This window comes from Macadamia integrifolia, unplaced genomic scaffold, assembly GCF_013358625.1.
Source record: "Macadamia integrifolia cultivar HAES 741 unplaced genomic scaffold, SCU_Mint_v3 scaffold711, whole genome shotgun sequence".
Classification (NCBI taxonomy): domain Eukaryota; kingdom Viridiplantae; phylum Streptophyta; class Magnoliopsida; order Proteales; family Proteaceae; genus Macadamia; species Macadamia integrifolia.
Window position 1 is genome coordinate 308307 of NW_024870520.1, and position 17655 is coordinate 325961.

Genomic DNA, 17655 nt, shown 5'->3' on the forward strand with positions numbered 1-17655 from the left:
CAACCCTTTCGTTTACCCATGTTATGTTAGGCTCCCACTATCCTAGTAAAGACCTCATTATAGGTTTTGATGTTCTTAGTCATCTTCCCCTTAAATGGACACCCCATGGTCTTGAGTATAAACAACAAGTTCTCCCTTGGTCCCCTTTTTCTAACATATTTCTTGCAGGTATAGGTCCTACGCTGTTTGATGAGTTTAAAGGAAAAATTCTACAGACTTCCTGTGCAGACTCTCATACTGAGTTCTTGACAAAATGTTCTCATCCTCTCTGGCAGAATTTAAAGTTCTTCATCTCCTTACCTTTTAAGAAGAATGAAGATGTGAATCCAACAAAAGCCAGTCATCCTGGCATGAATCCAGAACATTTAGCCCTTGCAGTACAAGAACTTCAACAACTCCAAGCTCAAGGATTGTTAGGACCAACTGTGTCCCCATGGGCATGTCAGGCGTTTTATGTGAACAAAAGAACAGAACAGATCCGTGGTAAAATGAGAATGGTGATAAATTATCGGCCTCTAAATTTTTTCTTGGCTGATGACAAATTCCCCTTACCAACTCGCCCGGCACTGTTACTTCAGTTAGCCTCTGCAACTGTCTTCTCCAAGTTTGATCTTAAAGAAGGTTTTTGGCAACTTGGGATTATTCCTAAAGATAGACCTAAGACAACTTTCTGTGTCCCTGGACATCACTTACAGTGGACAGTTATGCCGTTTGGATTAAAGATGGCTCTATCAATATTTCAGCGTGCCATGATGCAGATTTTTGCTCCTATTCAAGATCGTGCCCTGATCTATATTGATGATATTCTTCTGTTTTCATCTACACAGGATGAACATCTTTGCCTCCTTCAGCACTTCCATCAGATTGTTCAAGACTATGGAATCATGCTTTCCCCAAAGAAGATGCAAATTGGTGTTTCTACCATTGATTTTCTTGGTGTTACTATTACCAAAGGAACATATGAACTTCAGCCTCATATTGCTACATCTCTATAGCAATTTCCTAATGGCCCCCTGACAAAAACTCAGGTCCAGCAGTTCCTTGGTATAGTTAACTACATAACAGAGTTTCTTCCTCAACAAATCAGACATACGTCTGTGCTCCATCAACTTCTGAGAAAGAAAGCTCCTCCTTGGTCTTCTGAACACTCAGCAGCCATTCAAGCTTTAAAATAGCTATCTACAAAGCTCCCCTATTTATAGATTCCTTCTGATGGACGTCGTATTCTTCAAACTGATGCTAGTGATACTCATTGGGGTGCAGTTTTACTTGAAGAAGCTCCTGATGCCAAAAGAACCATCTGTGGTTATAAGAGTGGCTCGTTCAAACCATCTGAAGCTCACTATCATTCTACGTTTAAGGAAATTCTTGCAGTCAGACGTGGAATTGAAAAGTTCCAGTTTCATCTCATTGGACATAGATTCCTCATTGAACTGGACATGTCAAGTTTTCCTCGCATGCTTGAGTTCCGGCAACGCACACTTCCAAATGATCAACTTCTTCGATGGGCTCAATGGTTCTCAAAGTGGTCCTTTGACATTAAACACATAAAAGGAAAAGAGAATGTTTTGGCAGACTTCCTTTCTCGTCCTACCTCTTCCTTCTCTGTAATCCCAATCCTTTACCCTTTAACCCCAGGTGCGTCTTCCTCATCTTCTTCTCAGCCTCAGCCTAGCCATAACCTTTGCTGTGCGATACCTCCTCAGCTTCCTCCTAAAATCCTTCATACCTTAACCTACGGAGCAGTTCTTACCTATAGTAAACTTACAGCTCTTCAATTGTTAGCAATTGCCTTTCGTCAAGAAGGTCTATTTCTTGCTGGTTCTACTTTTCACCCAGACTTCCCCTACCTTACAGTCTTTACCTTTACCTCCTTCCATGACTTACAGGAGTTACCTCCTATCTTTAAGTGTATCTTCTGGCACTTATGTACAACCTACACCATAGTCCTATGTTTTCCCCTTCAAGCCATCCAATTCATGTGTATGCATTGGTGTTCACCTATCGATCCACATCGACTGAACCTGACCATCTTCTAGTTTCTCCTGCTCTTTGCTCCCATAGAAACCTGGTTTCATCTTTTCACCTCTCTATTCCCACAGTCTGATCCCCCATATCCGACTATGCATTACATTACTATCCTATTCCATAGACCTCCAGCCATCCTCCAAACTACTGACCCTCCAGATCTACACCCATGCCATTACATTCATTACACAACAGATTACCATGTGTTTAGAATAAATCCCTACGCACTCTTCACCACCAGAAGACAACATCGATCAGAATGGCTTCACCTTCTTCATACTATGTGCACAGTGAATGATATCCAACCTCATCAAGTTCCAGCTCCCCTTCTTCATACTGTCGATACAGCTTGGGAACTACATCAGAATGGTCACCTTCCTTGTCCCCGCATTGCTACCCTCATGGAAGCCTATCATGATTGGCACATTGATAAAGTTGTTTTCTTCCCAGCCAGCAGTTCATCCGATTCTGATGATAATGTATGAGTATGATTATGAGTGTATGTGTGTATGTGTCTTATGTATGTCTTGTGTATGTGTATGTCTTATGTATGTCTTATGTATGTCTTATGCGTGTATGTATGAGTATATGTATGGGATGAGAATATGTATGCCGACACTCCCGACATACGGTCCCACTCCATGTGAAGTCCATGTGAAGTCCATGTGAAGCCCACATGTCCCACAAGTCTTGTAAAAATCTTGTAAGCTTTGGCTATTTAAAGCCCTGATGAATGCATTCTCTAGCAGAGAGAGAGAGAGAAAGAAAAACCTAGAAACCCAAGCTGTATCGATAGTATGAAGAAGGGGAGCCGAAACTTGATGAGGTCGGATATCATTCACTGTGCACATAGTATGAAGAAGGTGAAGCCATTCTGATCGATGCTGTCTTCTGGTGGTGAAGAGTGCATAGGGCCTTATTCCAAACACATGGTAATCTGTTGTGTAATGAATGTAATGGCATGGGTGTAGATCTGGAGGGTCAGTAGTTTGGAGGATGGCTAGAGGTCTATGGAATAGGATAGTAATGTAATGCATAGTCGGATCTGGGGGATAAGACTGTGGGAGTAGAGAGGTGAAAAGATGAAACCAGGTTTCTATGGGAGCAAAGAGCAGGAGAAACTGGAAGATGGTCAGGTTCGGTCGATGTGGATCGATAGGTGAACACCAACGCATACACATGAATTGGAAGGCTTGAAGGGGAAAACACAGGGCTATGGTGTAGGTTGTACATAAGTGCCAGAAGATACACTTAAAGATAGGAGGTAACTCCTGTAGGTCATGGAAGGAGGTAAAGGTAAAGACTGTAAGGTAGGGGAAGTCTGGGTAAAAAGTAGAACCAGCAAGAAATAGACCTTCTTGACGAATGGCAATTGCTAACAATTGAAGAGTTGTAAGTTTACTATAGGTAAGAACTGCTCTGTAGGTTAAGGTATGAAGGATTTCAGGAGGAAGCTAAGGAGGTGTGGCACAGCAAAGGTTATGACTAGGTTGAGGCTGAGAAGAAGATGAGGAAGAGGCACCTGGGGTTAAAGGGTAAAGGATTGGGATTACAGAGAAGGAAGAGGTAGGACGAGAAAGGAAGTCTGCCAAAACATTCTCTTTTCCTTTTATGTGTTTAATGTCAAAGGACCACTTTGAGAACCATTGAGCCCATTGAAGAAGTTGATCATTTGGAAGTGTGCGTTGCCGGAACTCAAGCATGCGAGGAAAACTTGACATGTCCAGTTCAATGAGGAATATATGTCCAATGAGATGAAACTGGAACTTTTCAATTCCACGTCTGACTGCAAGAATTTCCTTAAACGTAGAATGATAGTGAGCTTCAGATGGTTTGAACGAGCCACTCTTATAGCCACAGATGGTTCTTTTGGCATCGTGAGCTTCTTCAAGTAAAACTACACCCCAATGAGTATCACTAGCATCAGTTTGAAGAATACGACGTCCATCAGAAGGAATCTGTAAATAGGGGAGCTTTGTAGATAGCTGTTTTAAAGCTTGAATGGCTGCTGAGTGTTCAGAAGACCAAGGAGGAGCTTTCTTCTTCAGAAGTTGATGGAGCACAGACGTATGTCTGATTTGTTGAGGAAGAAACTCTGTCATGTAGTTAACTATACCAAGGAATTGCTGGACCTGAGTTTTTGTTAGGGGGCCATCGGGAAATTGCTGTAGAGATGTAGCAATATGAGGCTAAAGTTCATATGTTCCTTTGGTAATAGTAACACCAAGAAAATCAATGGTAGAAACACCAATTTCCATCTTCTTTGGGGAAAGCATGATTCCATAGTCTTGAACAATCTGATGGAAGTGTTGGAGGAGGCAAAGATGTTCATCCTATGTAGATGAAAACAGAAGAATATCATCAATATAGATCAGGGCACGATCTTGAATAGGAGCAAAAATCTGCATCATAGCACGCTGAAATATTGATGGAGCCGTCTTTAATCCAAACGGCATAACTGTCCACTGTAAGTGATGTCCAGGGACACAGAAAGTTGTCTTAGGTCTATCTTCAGGAATAATCCCAAGTTGCCAAAAACTTGCTTTAAGATCAAACTTGGAGAAGACAGTGCAGAGGCTAATTGAAGTAACAGTGCCGGGCGAGTTGGTAAGGGGAATTTGTCATCAGCCAAGAAAAAATTTAGAGGCCGATAATTTATCACCATTCTCATTTTACCACGAATCTGTTCTGTTCTTTTGTTCACATAAAACGCCTGACATGCCCATGGGGACACAGTTGGTTCTAACAATCCTTGAGCTTGGAGTTGTTGAAGTTCTTGTACTGCAAGGGCTAAATGTTCTGGATTCATGCCAAGATGACTGGCTTTTGTTGGATTCACATCTTCATTCTTCTTAAAAGGTAAGGAGATGAAGAACTTTGAATTCTACCAGAGAGGATGAGAACATTTTGTCAAGAACTCAGTATGAGAGTTTGTACAGGAAGTCTGCAGAAGTTTTCCTTTAAACTCATCAAACAGCGTAGGACCTGTACCTGCAAGAAATATGTTAGAAAAAGGGGACCAAGGGAGAACTTGTTGTTTATACTCAAGACCATGGGGTGTCCATTTAAGGGGAAGATGACTAAGAACATCAAAACCTATAATGAGGTCTTTATCAGGAAAGTGGGAGCCTAACATAACATGGGTAAACGAAAGGGTTGGAAGGAGTTGAACTTTAATGGGGTGTTTAGTAACAAGGGTGATATAGAAGGTTTCACCGTTAGCTACTAAAAAAGGAAGAGGGGGTTCTTGAGGTTTCCAGAAATGGTTTGGGAGGACCTTGGGAGACAGAATGGTTGTGGCTGCACCTGTGTCAAGGAAAGCTATTAGACGGACTAGTTTAGCATAAGGTTCAGGGATTAAGGTTACAGTAGCATGGGGTAAGGTAATAGACTGACAGGGAAGAAGTAGTTGACGTGGAGGAAGGAAAGGGATAACTTGGTAGAGGGGTTCAGATTCCTCAGACTCAGAGAGAGAAGACTCTGGGTCTGAGTCTGTAAGAGAATTTGGATCTTTAGTAGGGTCATCAGGGTAGTCGATTGCAAACAATGAGAGATCAGTGGGTTCTACATCTAGAGAGTACAGGGACTCAAGATCAGCATCTTGTAGATCTTCATAATGGAGTGATGCAAGCATATGAAGAACTTTCTCTTTTTTGCAAATATTAGGACAGTTCTTAGCAAAGTGTCCATCTTTTCCACAAATAAAGCAAGAAGTAGACTTGTTCTTTCCTCGAAACTGTTTCTTACGGAGGAACTTCCATTGAGGTTTAAACCATTCGAGAAGGCTTAAAAGGAAACCGTTTCTTATGCTTCTTTGAGGAATGAGAGAACCGCTTATGATGAAAAAGCTTTTTTGTTGGACAATCACAAGAGGGATCCAAGCCTTTACACTTGATCTTCATCCAAGAAGTATCACAGGCAGAAGAGACCTTGTCAGATTTTGATTGTAGGTCTTTCCAGATTTTCTTGACATTGCAAAGCTTGTCAAGAGCTGTGAGAGCAAAACTGTATAAAGAACCAATACTGCAGGATGCCAGGGAGATATTCTGATTTCTCAGAAACTGGAGAGTATCAGCACCAAGAGGTTCTGGAAGTGAGTTCAGAAAAATCTGCTTGAGGTTTTCATCATCAAGGCCACCAATTTTATGGAATCTGTCTGTCATGCGAGAGAAGTGTTTGTCAAGATCTGGACGAGCTAGAGAACAACACTTCAACTGTAAAAACTCGTCACGAGCTTTTGTAATATCGTTTGAGACAGGACCAAGAAATTCTTGATATAGAACTGTGATGAATTGGCCTTTAGGGAGTTGAACAAGTTGCAATTGTCTGTAGCCACCAAGAGCTAAATACCATTCCCTGAGTTTGCCTTGTAGCCGAGCAACAAACTTAGTCAGAACACTGACAAAGGTAGCACCTTCTTGAAGGAGTTCAGCATTGATCTAGGCATGAAAGTCAGCAAACTTGGATGCCCACTTGGAAACAGGGACATCAACCAAGGTAAAAAACTGCTTGGGATCTTGGATCTGTAAAGGAGCATATGTTGGACCTGGAGGAGGTTGAGGAATTTCAGGATTATGAACCATAGGGTCATCTTGATCACCATCCATCTCTTCAACATTCAGAGGTGCAGGATAAGGGACAAGAGGTGGATCTAGTCCTATGTTCATGAAAGAAGGAATGGGTTTAGGGTCATGAAGAGCTAAGGTGATGAGAATGTCAAATAACACATCATCACCGGAAGGGGTTATGGCACCTATGGGAGGATGTTTAGATTTAGTTCTAAGAGGTGAGGGTGAAGGGGATGGACAGGTAGGGATAGGTGGAGATGGTGCAGGGTAGGTTACCGTCATGGGATAAGGCTGAAAAGGGTGGAGGAAAAGGTTTTTCCAAGGGTAATGTTCTGGGTTCTTGCCTGGGAGCAGTATTCTTCAGGTTGCGTTGTTGACGCTGCAGTGCTTTCAGTTCTTCAAGCGGGAAGGATCTGGGAGAAGCAACTACCGGAGGAGCCGGGGTAGCATAAATGGCAAAAGGATCTTGAGATGAAATACTTGGAACTGCCAGAGGTAAAGGTTGTTGTCTACTGGATGTTGCTGCTTGGGGTGGAGCTTGTTGTAGACTGTGTAGCTGGGCCTCAAGAAACCTAAGATGTTTCTCTTTTTGGCCAATAAGTGCAAAGGCTTGAGTCGTATCAGCAGTAGTAGAAGCAATACCAGCAAGTTCAGTATGGACTTGATCCATCTCAGCTTTGAGGGAATTGAGTAATTGAGTATGCCGTCCAACAGTGCCTTGGGTATGCTGTTGAGAAGCAAGGATACATTCAAGGTACTGATTTTGAACGATGGCATTCTCATTCTGCCAATTTAAAGCTACTTCAGCTTGAGAAATTTCCTTTTGTTAACCTGTGGGCAAGATAGGAGATTTGACTTTCCATACATGTCTTACACCATGAGAATCAGGACCATAGTCTGTAGGACCAGGGAAATTCTGCAAAGGACTAGAGGAGGAAGATCCTAGAGTATACATGCAACAAGGAGGGACTATAGGTGAAGGAGCCTGAACAGATGGAGGAGGTTTACAAACAGGAGTAGGAGGAGGAACATAAGGAGGTTCCAAGGAAGCACCGTATTTGACCATAAAGGGATATCGGGCTTCTGTACTCAAGGGTCCGACAGTAGGATCTCCTGACTCATATTGGTTCCGTAGAAGAGTCTGGGAAGACTTTCGTTTGGGAGAGGAGGAGTAGTCATCATCGGAGTCTTGGAGACAGGCATCACAATCACAAAGGTCAAAATACTTATGACCAGTGACTGGATCAGAGAAATAGTACACCGGATTTCCTTGATTATCAAAAGATTTAACAGGAATTTGAGGTTCTTGAATCATTCCTGTGAACCGAGTAGGAAAAGGAGAAGGTAAAGGTTGTACCGGAGGATTTGGGAATCAGATTTCAACCTCACTAGAGGGATGAGTGATATACTGAGGATCAGTAGACTGAAGAGGCTCTATCAGAGCAGGTAGGCTTGTAGCCATTTGTTGTTCATAAGCCATGACCCAAGAAGAGGGAAGGAGACGAAAAAGTTCATCTCGGGGTAATTGTCTGGGTACATGAGTAAGGCTTGGAACGTGATCAGATTCCACAGAGAGGAAGAGAGCATCTTCTTGCTGGCCTTTGGTTAAGTCATAGGCATGATTTTGTAACCTATAAGACAGTTGGTAGTGGAGTGTTCCTACTAAAGCCATAGGAGACTGGGGAGTACCAGAAATTTGGATCTGGAACTTCAAAGCAGAAGGAAGATGGGGATCTGCTAAGGCTATATTGAAATTAGGGTAGAGAGTGAGGAATATAGTTCCTGCATTCAGGGTGGTCTGAACAGTAGCAATCACGGCATGTTCATACCATAAAAAGTGACTGTCAAGGAGGGAGAGCCGGGAAGCCACAGGAAGACCTTTTCTGCCATGAAAAGAAAGAGCGAAATTAATCGCACCAAAATGGAGATGAGTATAACCCTGGTTTTTCAACTGGGGAATGAGGTTAGACGGAATCTCTAAGGTAAACAACTGTTCTTTATCGGTGGCAGGGATGTGATACTGATCACAACGAGAGGCCTGAACCAACTCTTTTAGAGGTGGAGTTTTCTTCCGAGGAGCAATAAGAGTTTTCCAGGAAGAAGAAGAGGATTTTGTCTTCGGAAAGACAGTATAAGGGTTCAACAGAGGAGACGGAGTCTCAGGGATGGTCTGCTCTTCAGGTAAGTAGTCAAACTCATACAGGGAATCAATAGAAGAGAAAGAAGAAGATCGGGAAGAAGAAGGAGAAGACGAAGCAGAGCTTCAAGAAGAAGTTGAACGTCGGGAAAGAGACATAACAAAGGCAGTAACAAAGGCAGCAAGTCCAATAACCGAACATCACAACTCACCGGCGAAACTCAGATAGATAAAAAGATGACTAGTCGAGGCCGATCAGGACCCCCTTGGACCTAGTTCTCAGAGGCGGAGCAACCCGAGCCGTTACAGGGTATAAAAACGGCCTCTCCTGGGCCTGACAAACCCATCGCTCAAAGGGTCTTTTTCTGACACTAGAAAACCAGAACCAAGAAGTAACCTGCAATAGGGCGTGGCCTAGACCGTCTCTTTAACTAGCAGAGGTTCAAACCGAACTGAGAAGGCTGCTGGAGAAGGACCTTAGCCGGAGAAGGAGGAAGGACAAGGCTCTGATACCATTTATAGGTTTTTCTTTTTTTCTAGGTTTTTCTTTCTCTCTCTCTCTCTGCTGGAGAATGCATTCATCAGGGCTTTAAATAGCCAAAGCTTACAAGATTTTTACAAGACTTTTGGGACATGTGGGCCCAGGGACATGTGGTAAAGTGCCATCAATTGCCAAAGCTTGATGAGGCAGTTATCTTTGTCTTGAAGATCTGGCGCCATTACTTGTATGGGGAAAAGTGCGAGATATTCAATGATCACAAAAGCCTCAAGTACTTCTTAATCAGAGGGATCTAAACATGAGGCAGAGAAGATGACAAGAGCTCATGAAAGATTATGACTTTGTTATACAGTACCATCCAGGTAAGGCTAATGTGGTGGCTGATGCATTGAGCCGGAAAGCTTAAATTGTATCACTTACTTATTTGGCCACCAACCCTCGGCTTAAGCAAGAAGCCATGTTAATGGATGAGATTATTTTAAATGAGGGATCAACCTTAGAGCTTGATCAGCAACTAGAGGATATTAAGCAGTTAACCCTATCTTTGGTAGCCCTACAGGTGCAACCATCCATCAGGTATGAAATAATCATGAAACAACCCATGGATACTGACTTGCAGAAAATTAGAGTTCAAGAAAATCAGAGTTAAAATCCAAGAGCAAAGGATGGATGATCCTGATTTTATAATAGCCAATGATAGAGCACTATTGTTTTAGGTCAGATTATGTGTACCTAATGACATGGGGATTTAAGACAAGATAATTAAAGAAACACATAGTTCTGAGTACACACTTCACCCCGGAAGCACCAAGATGTAAAAGACCTTAAGCAAAGTTATTGGTGGCCAGGGATGAAGATTACAGTAGTCCTATATGTTGCACAGTGTCTTACATGTCAAAAAGTCAAGGTAGAGCGGCACCGACCATATGGCACTCTTCAGCCACTCCTAGTACCGGAGTGGAAATGGGACATGATTACTATGGATTTTGTCACCAAGCTACCCCGTTCACCTAAGGGAATGGATGTTATTTAGGTGATAGTTGATAGACTCACTAAGACTGCCTATTTCATTCCAATCAAGACTACCTACCCATGGATAAGCTAGCACAACTTTACATGGAGAATATTGTTCGCTTACATGGAGTACCGGTCAATATAGTGTTGGACAGAGATCCAAGGTTCACATCTAAATTCTGGAAGAGCTTCCAGTATGATATGGGAACACAGGTGAATCTAAGTACTGCTTTCCAGCCACAGACTGATAGGTAATCTGAACGAACCATACAAATACTAGAAGATATGCTCAGAGCCTGTACAATGGAAATGAGTGGCAGTTGGGAAGAAAACATACCTCTTGTAAAGTTTGCGTATAATAATAGTTATCAAGCCACGATCGGAATGTCTCCATATGAGGCATTGTATAGCAGAAGGTGTACTCCCTTATATTGGGATGATGTAGGAGAACAGTGAATGCTTGGGCCGAAGATGATACAGATGACTTGCAATAAAGTTGATGTCATTAGTGAGAAAATCAAAGTGGCCCAGTCCCGACAAAAGAGCTATGCAGAAAATCACAGAAAATACATCGAATTCCAAGAAGGGGAGAAAGTATTTCTGAAAATCTCTCCCACCAAGGGCTTACACAGGTTCCATAGGAAGGGCAAGTTGAGTCCAAGGTATGTTGGCCCGTTTGAGATCTTAAAACGGGTTGGCTCAGTGGCATACATGTTGGCCCTTCCGCCATCTTTCAGCAACGTGCACAATTTATTCCATGTTTTAATGTTGAAGCGGTATGTACATGATCCATCACATGTGCTAACCGTGGAACTAGAGTACTTAGAGGCTAATATGACTTATGAGGAGCAGCCTGCTAAAATCTTGGACCGAAAAATAAAGACTCTTTGCAATCGATCCATTGCTTTTATAAAAGTGCAATGGGCCAATCGTTCATTTGAGGAAGCATCTTGGGAGAAAGAAGCTGATATCTAGGCTAAATATCCTCATCTTTTTAGACTACCAAGTAACTTCAATTTCGATGATGAAATTTTTAAAGAGGGGGGTAGATGTAAAGCCCTGCTCTTTAAACCTGGTTTATTGATCGATTGATTCGGTTTGGTCTTGTAAGGTCTGAACCGAAACGGGTTGATGCCAATGCCTTATGGTACATGGCAGTAAGGGTGATGTCAAATGCAGGGTGCCGGATGAGATTGAACTGGTACCCGAGATGATCCGCATGCCTAAGTCGTGCCCTTACACATATCACAAGGTCATGTATGAGTAGGAAAGGTACGTTATCATATTTGAATGATAGGAACTTGATCCATAATACATGGTGAGAGTGAAGTACATGTTATGACTCCATTTTCCTCCAAAATACAGTAAGATTGGCTTGTTTGGCTAACTGGTGGGTGTCACTGGTAGGTGCTAGACCCACCAGTGTGACCCACCTGTTGGGGTATTGTGGACCCCTGCCCGGCTTGGATGAGCTTTTGTGTCTCGGCCTCCTCATCGTAATAAGGTCTTGTATGCCCGATAATGTTGGCTACCTCACCCGAAAATGTGGTTTAATGCGATTCGATCCATAAATGGACAAAACCAAATGAACCCTAGAAGATATTTATAACACTAGGGTATAAATAGCCTTATAACTCTCTCCTTTATTTATGGTTTTTAGCAAAATAGGTGAGAGGAGTAAAGAAGAGGGAGAAAAGAGGAAGAAGGAGAGAAGGAAGAGGAAAGAGGCTCACCCATTGGATTCCGAAGCCGCACATCGCCTTTCCATCGCTGGTATAGTGTCCAGTGACTTGAGATCTTTATTTTGAGGTAAGTAACACCATGAACCTTGAGATTTGATGAAACCCTCTTTGTATATGTTTGAATTTAGAGGATAATGAAGCCATTGTGTGGTTTCCTTGAAGTATTTGAGGAGGGAAACAAAGATTTGGTGATTATTGAAGTGGCATTTGAGTTTGGCAAGAGGATTCCAAGATTTGGGGTTTTCCCAAGTAAAGGTATGATTCTTCCCTTAAATCTTGTTGTTGTCTTAGATCCATGGTACAATCAAGTAGATGAAACTTAGAATGTGTGGGAAATGATGTGGAAATCACCCTATTGGGGTTCCAAGAGTTGGAATTAAAGAAAGAAGGAAAACAATAAAATCCGAGAGAACCAACGGGTAAGACCGACGGGTGCCTGACCCACCGATGTGAGCCACCAGTCACACCTACCCTCTGCAGTTCTACCGATGGGTGCCTAACCCACCGGTGTGACCTACCAATCATTCCTACACCTCTGGTTCTACCTGCGGGTAAGATCGGTGGGTTCCTGACCTACCTGTATGACCCACTGGTCTAGGCAGACTGCATAGGTGGGTTCTCCTACCCACCTGTATGACCCACCTGTAGCTCAAATGAGCTCTGATTGAACTCAAACTCACCAACAACCTTCTTCACGCTTTTATACATGTCATGTCTATATCCTACATTGATTAAAATCCCGATTTGGATGCATTTCTAAACCCTTTGTCTGTGCTAGGTTTCGAGAAACTCATCTTCTCACTCCAGATCTTACCTGCACTGTGAGTGTTGATTCTTTCACAAGAATAGGTAACTGGGAAGAGGACTTTGATTCTTAATTTTTTGAGTGTTTTTGGCATCCTTCGCATTTATGGACTATATTGACACACCGATTGTCATGCTCATGGATATGGTTGATGAATGAGTGATGCATTAGAACTGAACATGTATATCTTAAATTCTATATGCATTGTTATATGTTGAAATCTTGAGAATGGATTTATCATGTGATGTTTATGATGCCGGCTTGCCGAACATTTGTGGGGTGTCTAGATTAGATATTGTGGTCGGCTTGGAAACAAATGCATTTGGTTCACCGTGGAATGGGACGCAAAAGAACTATGCAATTGTACTATCTCATGTAGGAGCATGTGGTTAGGATTTCATATTCCCTCGTGTTACGACCCTTTCCAACAGAGGTTTATGTGTTGGATTATCATTGGGGGGAAGCGTCGGTCGTGGACTGCTGTGATGGTCAGAAGTACGCCTAGCTGATCATTAGGACAGTTGAAAACCTTGGTGATATACTCAGAGGGCCAATCGTACTGCTTTTAATTTCTGTTGTGGTTCGGCCATGATTTAATTTGTTACTGTGGTTCGGCCACAATTTACATTTCTACTATGGTTTGGCCATGATTTACTTTTTTGAGTGCTCACAGTGGGCCTTCTCTGACAACCCTATGGTCGTATCGTGGGATGGAGAATGCGTCTCGAACCCGGGGCATACATGCACTGTGGTTGTGAGTAGCACGTTCCCTATGACCTAGAATGATTTGTTTAGGTAAACTAGGATTAAAATGAATCTCATGCATATAGTATCATTTGAATGCATTTGCTTGTGTGCATCTTTCTTTCCATTTACTGAGCTAGTGAGCTCACTCCTCATGTACATACCTTTTTAAATGATTTTGTAGGATATTCTGTAAAGGAACCTATACTGGGTCCCACTGACGAAACCCCAATGGGGGATTGGTGGGCTCCTAAAGAATTGGAGCATGGGGTAGGCTGCCCATGTGAGGGTTGTGTTGTAGGGCAACAGTGACAAATTCTATTGACTGTACTCTTTTTTATTCTTTTAGTATATTTTCCTTTTTGTGCTCTCGATATTTAAATTGCTATTTCTTGTGTAAATATCATGCCTACGGGCTCACATGTAAATACTTTATGTATAATATTTTAGGGATCAAGAGTATATGAAAAATTATAGGTAATCATTTATGACAAGACTTTCGCTGTAATATACTATTGTATTCTATTGATCTCATGTGGCTCGCTATGCTGTGATTATTATATCAGATGATCTTAGTGGTTTTGGGTTACTCGGAGGGAACCCGATCACTGGTCCGGTTTTATATGAATGGGGCATGACAGGGCCACTCCAATTTGGTCTGAATTTCCCTCTCGGGTCATGAATGGGAGCTCTTTTGTTACCTAAGAACCAGTTCTCCATCTTCAATATGACAAGGCTTCACATGCTCATTGAATGCTCTAGCCATTCTTTGCTGATACTTTTTCAAGTTATCCATGGCTTTCATCTGTTTTTCATCTAGGAAATTGAGTTCATTGTGCCTAGTATTCACCACTCTCGTTCGTGCAATTAGCTATCAAAACAATACTCTAAGAGATGGCATTTGGATTTCGACCAGTAGCATGGCTTCTACTCTGTACACCAAAGAGAAAGGGTTGCCCTAGTCGAGGACCGTATGGAAGCCTGATACACCCATAAGGCATACGTTAGTTTGTCAGCCCAATCCCTATGGGTTTTCAGCTATTTTCTGAAGAATCACCTTAATGTTCATGTTAGCCGCTTTCACTGCCTCATTGGTTTGTGGCAGATAAGTGATAGACCTGTGCCACCTGTTATCGAATTTTGTACAAATCTTGTCAGCTTTGCCCCAAAAATAGGATCCTTAATATAATATCAACTCCGATGGCCCTCCATATTGGGAAATGATATTTTCTTGGATGAACTTTGCCACTTTGGCCAATGTAAGCACTGAGTATGACTGTGCTTCTACCCACTTAATGAAGTAATCAAATGCCACTAGGACAAACTCATGTACTTTGGATGCCTTGGGATTGATTTTTCCTCTGACATCAATGCCCCAAGTAGAGAATGGCCATGGGAGCTAGGTGAATGCAACTTCATTGGTGGAATATGTATGATGTTGGTAAAGATCTGGCATTTATGGCACTTTTTAACTAAGTCCATACAACCTGTTTCCATTATGTTCTAGTAATACCTGAGCCTGAGAATCTTCTTTGCCAACATTTTGGCATTCATATGGGGTCCATAAAGACCTTGGTGACTTCTTCCATAATTGTTCTTACCTAGTCATCATCCACACATAACAACTGTATCCCGTCTTTTGTATAGCTGATCACCTTGCAGAATGAACTAGGTGGTATACTTCCTTAAGAACTTCTTCTCTCCTTTTGTAGCTTCTATCAGATACTTCCTTCCTCTGATGTAATCTACTATGTACAAACCAGGGCCTACCATCCACCATGAGGGAATTCACAACATTCTGATATATGGGCTGTCTCCACCATAAAAGGTCAAACTCGAGCCATAGGATTACATTCCACCATGAAAGCCAATGTTGCAAGAGGATCTACAAACCGATTACTATCCCTTTGAAAGTATTCAAACGACATCTCTTCAAAGTGCTTGGTTACTTCCTCCAGATGTTCCTGTAATAGGTTCAATTTTTCATCTCTGGTCATATATTTTCCTTGTGTTTGGCAGATGACAATGGTTGAGTCACCATATACTTTGATCCGCTTTACTCCAATAGTCAAAGCTATTTCTAGTCCCATTGTGCAAGTTTCATACTTGACAATCTTGTTGGTGTAAAGGGAAGTCAAGGTGAACATATGAGGGCAAGTGCAGGCCACCAGGAGTGACTAATAGTATTCTTGCGCCACATCCCTTTTGGTTGGATGCCCCATCAAAGTATAACTATCATTCACTAGTTGTTCTTTCCTCTTCTGTTGCTGCAATTTCTTCATTCGGAAAAGTGTCATCAAGTATTCTTTTTTCCTTTGTAGGATGAGTGGCCAAATGGTCGGCTATGGCTTGCCCTTGATGGATTTTTAAGTGGCATAAGGGATGTCAAATTCAGATAACCATCAGGCCGTCCTCCATCAGAGCCAACTTTTCGAAGAGATACTTGATTGGATCCATTCTTGAAACCAAATGAACTAGATATGTCACCATGTAGTACCTTAGCCTCCTTGTCACTCATACCAACACTGCACAACTCCTTTTCGAGAGACGTGTACTGAGTTTCATATTCCAAGAACTTTCTTCTCAATTAGTAGATGGCCTGGTCCACTCATTTTTCTTTTTCTTTCTGAGCCAATAAAGAACTCATGAAATATTCTTCTACTGATAAATACAGCAAAAGTGGTTTCCCGCAACTGGTGGTACCAATATCGGTGGACTTGCTAGATACTCTCTTATTTTACCAAATGAAAATTGACATTGGGCATTCCATTCTTTGGGTTGATCCTTCTTCAGTAGCTTGAAAATTGGTGCACAGATGGTGGTAGTTGAGCTATGAACCAACTGATGTACTGGATATGACCCAGAAATCCTCGTATCTCCTTTTTTTTTTGTACTGGGTGTAGGCATCTCTTGGATTGCTTTGATCTTGACGGGGTCGACTTCAATGCCTCTTTCACTTACGAGAAATCCTAACCATTTCCTTGCTGTTGTTTCAAATACGCATTTCTGGGGATTCAACCTCAAATGGTACTTCTTGATTCTTTTGAAGAATTTTCTCAAAGCAGGGATGTGCCCCTGTTGGTCCATTGATTTCACTATCATGTCATCCACATATACCTCGACTTCCTTGTGCATCATGTCATGTAGGATAACCATGGATGCTCTTGACTGTATTTGGTCTTTCTGCTTGATCAAACTGATGGTCATTCTGACCGATCAACTCCTTCATACAATATCATCAGTTTTCAGTCAACTTGATTACCGATCAACTCCTTAACACAATCGATCAATAGATCGACGTTGGATCGATCACTTCCTTATTGCGTGTCTTATAGGCCAGATTAATTAAAATGGGGTACCAACAATTACTTAAACTCCAATAGTAACGAGAAGTAGTATGCTGTTTTTCTTATTAATTCTTTCTTGAGGAAGAGGTTAGGTGACCTCCAAATACACCCAACCACCAATTTGACTCCTTGTTTCCCTCTGCTTACTCAATTCCAAGATAGGTAGACGTGGCTAGTCTATGCACGTACCCCTATGTTCAATCTCTATCCCCTCCATTCGAGTTTCACCGCCCTGTCGTCAACATCTCCTGCTTCCCTGCCCTCTCACGTCATCCTAAGTTCTTCCCACATAAAATTTCTCCCTCAAAATCTGAACCATCCATGGAATTCAATGAAATTTCATGAGAAGTCAGAGTGGAGAGCAATGATGAGACGATTCAAGCAATTGTTGGGAGGATAGAAGGGGAGAAAAGGGAACTCTCCAGAGAGAAGGATTCAACAATCGCTGGGTACTTAAACACCTGAGCTCCCCACATCTCAGCCAATCCAACCACTCCCAAAGTCAAGATCGAAATGCTCGAAATGATAAGGAATAAAATGTGGACGTTTTCCCATTGAATTTACTCACAAACTCTTAATTGTGTTTCTTTTGTGTAATGGAAAGTATGAGGAAGCACAACAATATCGGGGACTTAGTGGGGAGGAGGTAAAGAAGAGGTGCTGCGACATCAAAGGTTGTTCTTTTGCCCACTTCTGCCAATCGTCCACCTGGTTCTGTGTTTCTTCTCCTTTCGGTTTCTTAGGCTCTCTCTACGAGGTTGGTTGATCAAC

At 42.1% G+C, this 17655-nt stretch overlaps 1 protein-coding gene across 1 annotated transcript; it reads right to left on the reverse strand.

Annotated features, from left to right (window-relative positions):
- Positions 1–3241: 3241 nt before the first annotated feature.
- LOC122069782 lies at positions 3242–4130 on the reverse strand. The gene is made up of 2 exons (XM_042633871.1): positions 3673–4130; positions 3242–3299 (listed from the first exon to the last, which is right to left on the reverse strand). Exons 1-2 carry the CDS (start codon positions 4128–4130, stop codon positions 3242–3244), a joined length of 516 nt encoding a protein of 171 aa, XP_042489805.1.
- Between the last annotated feature and the right edge of the window lie 13525 nt (positions 4131–17655).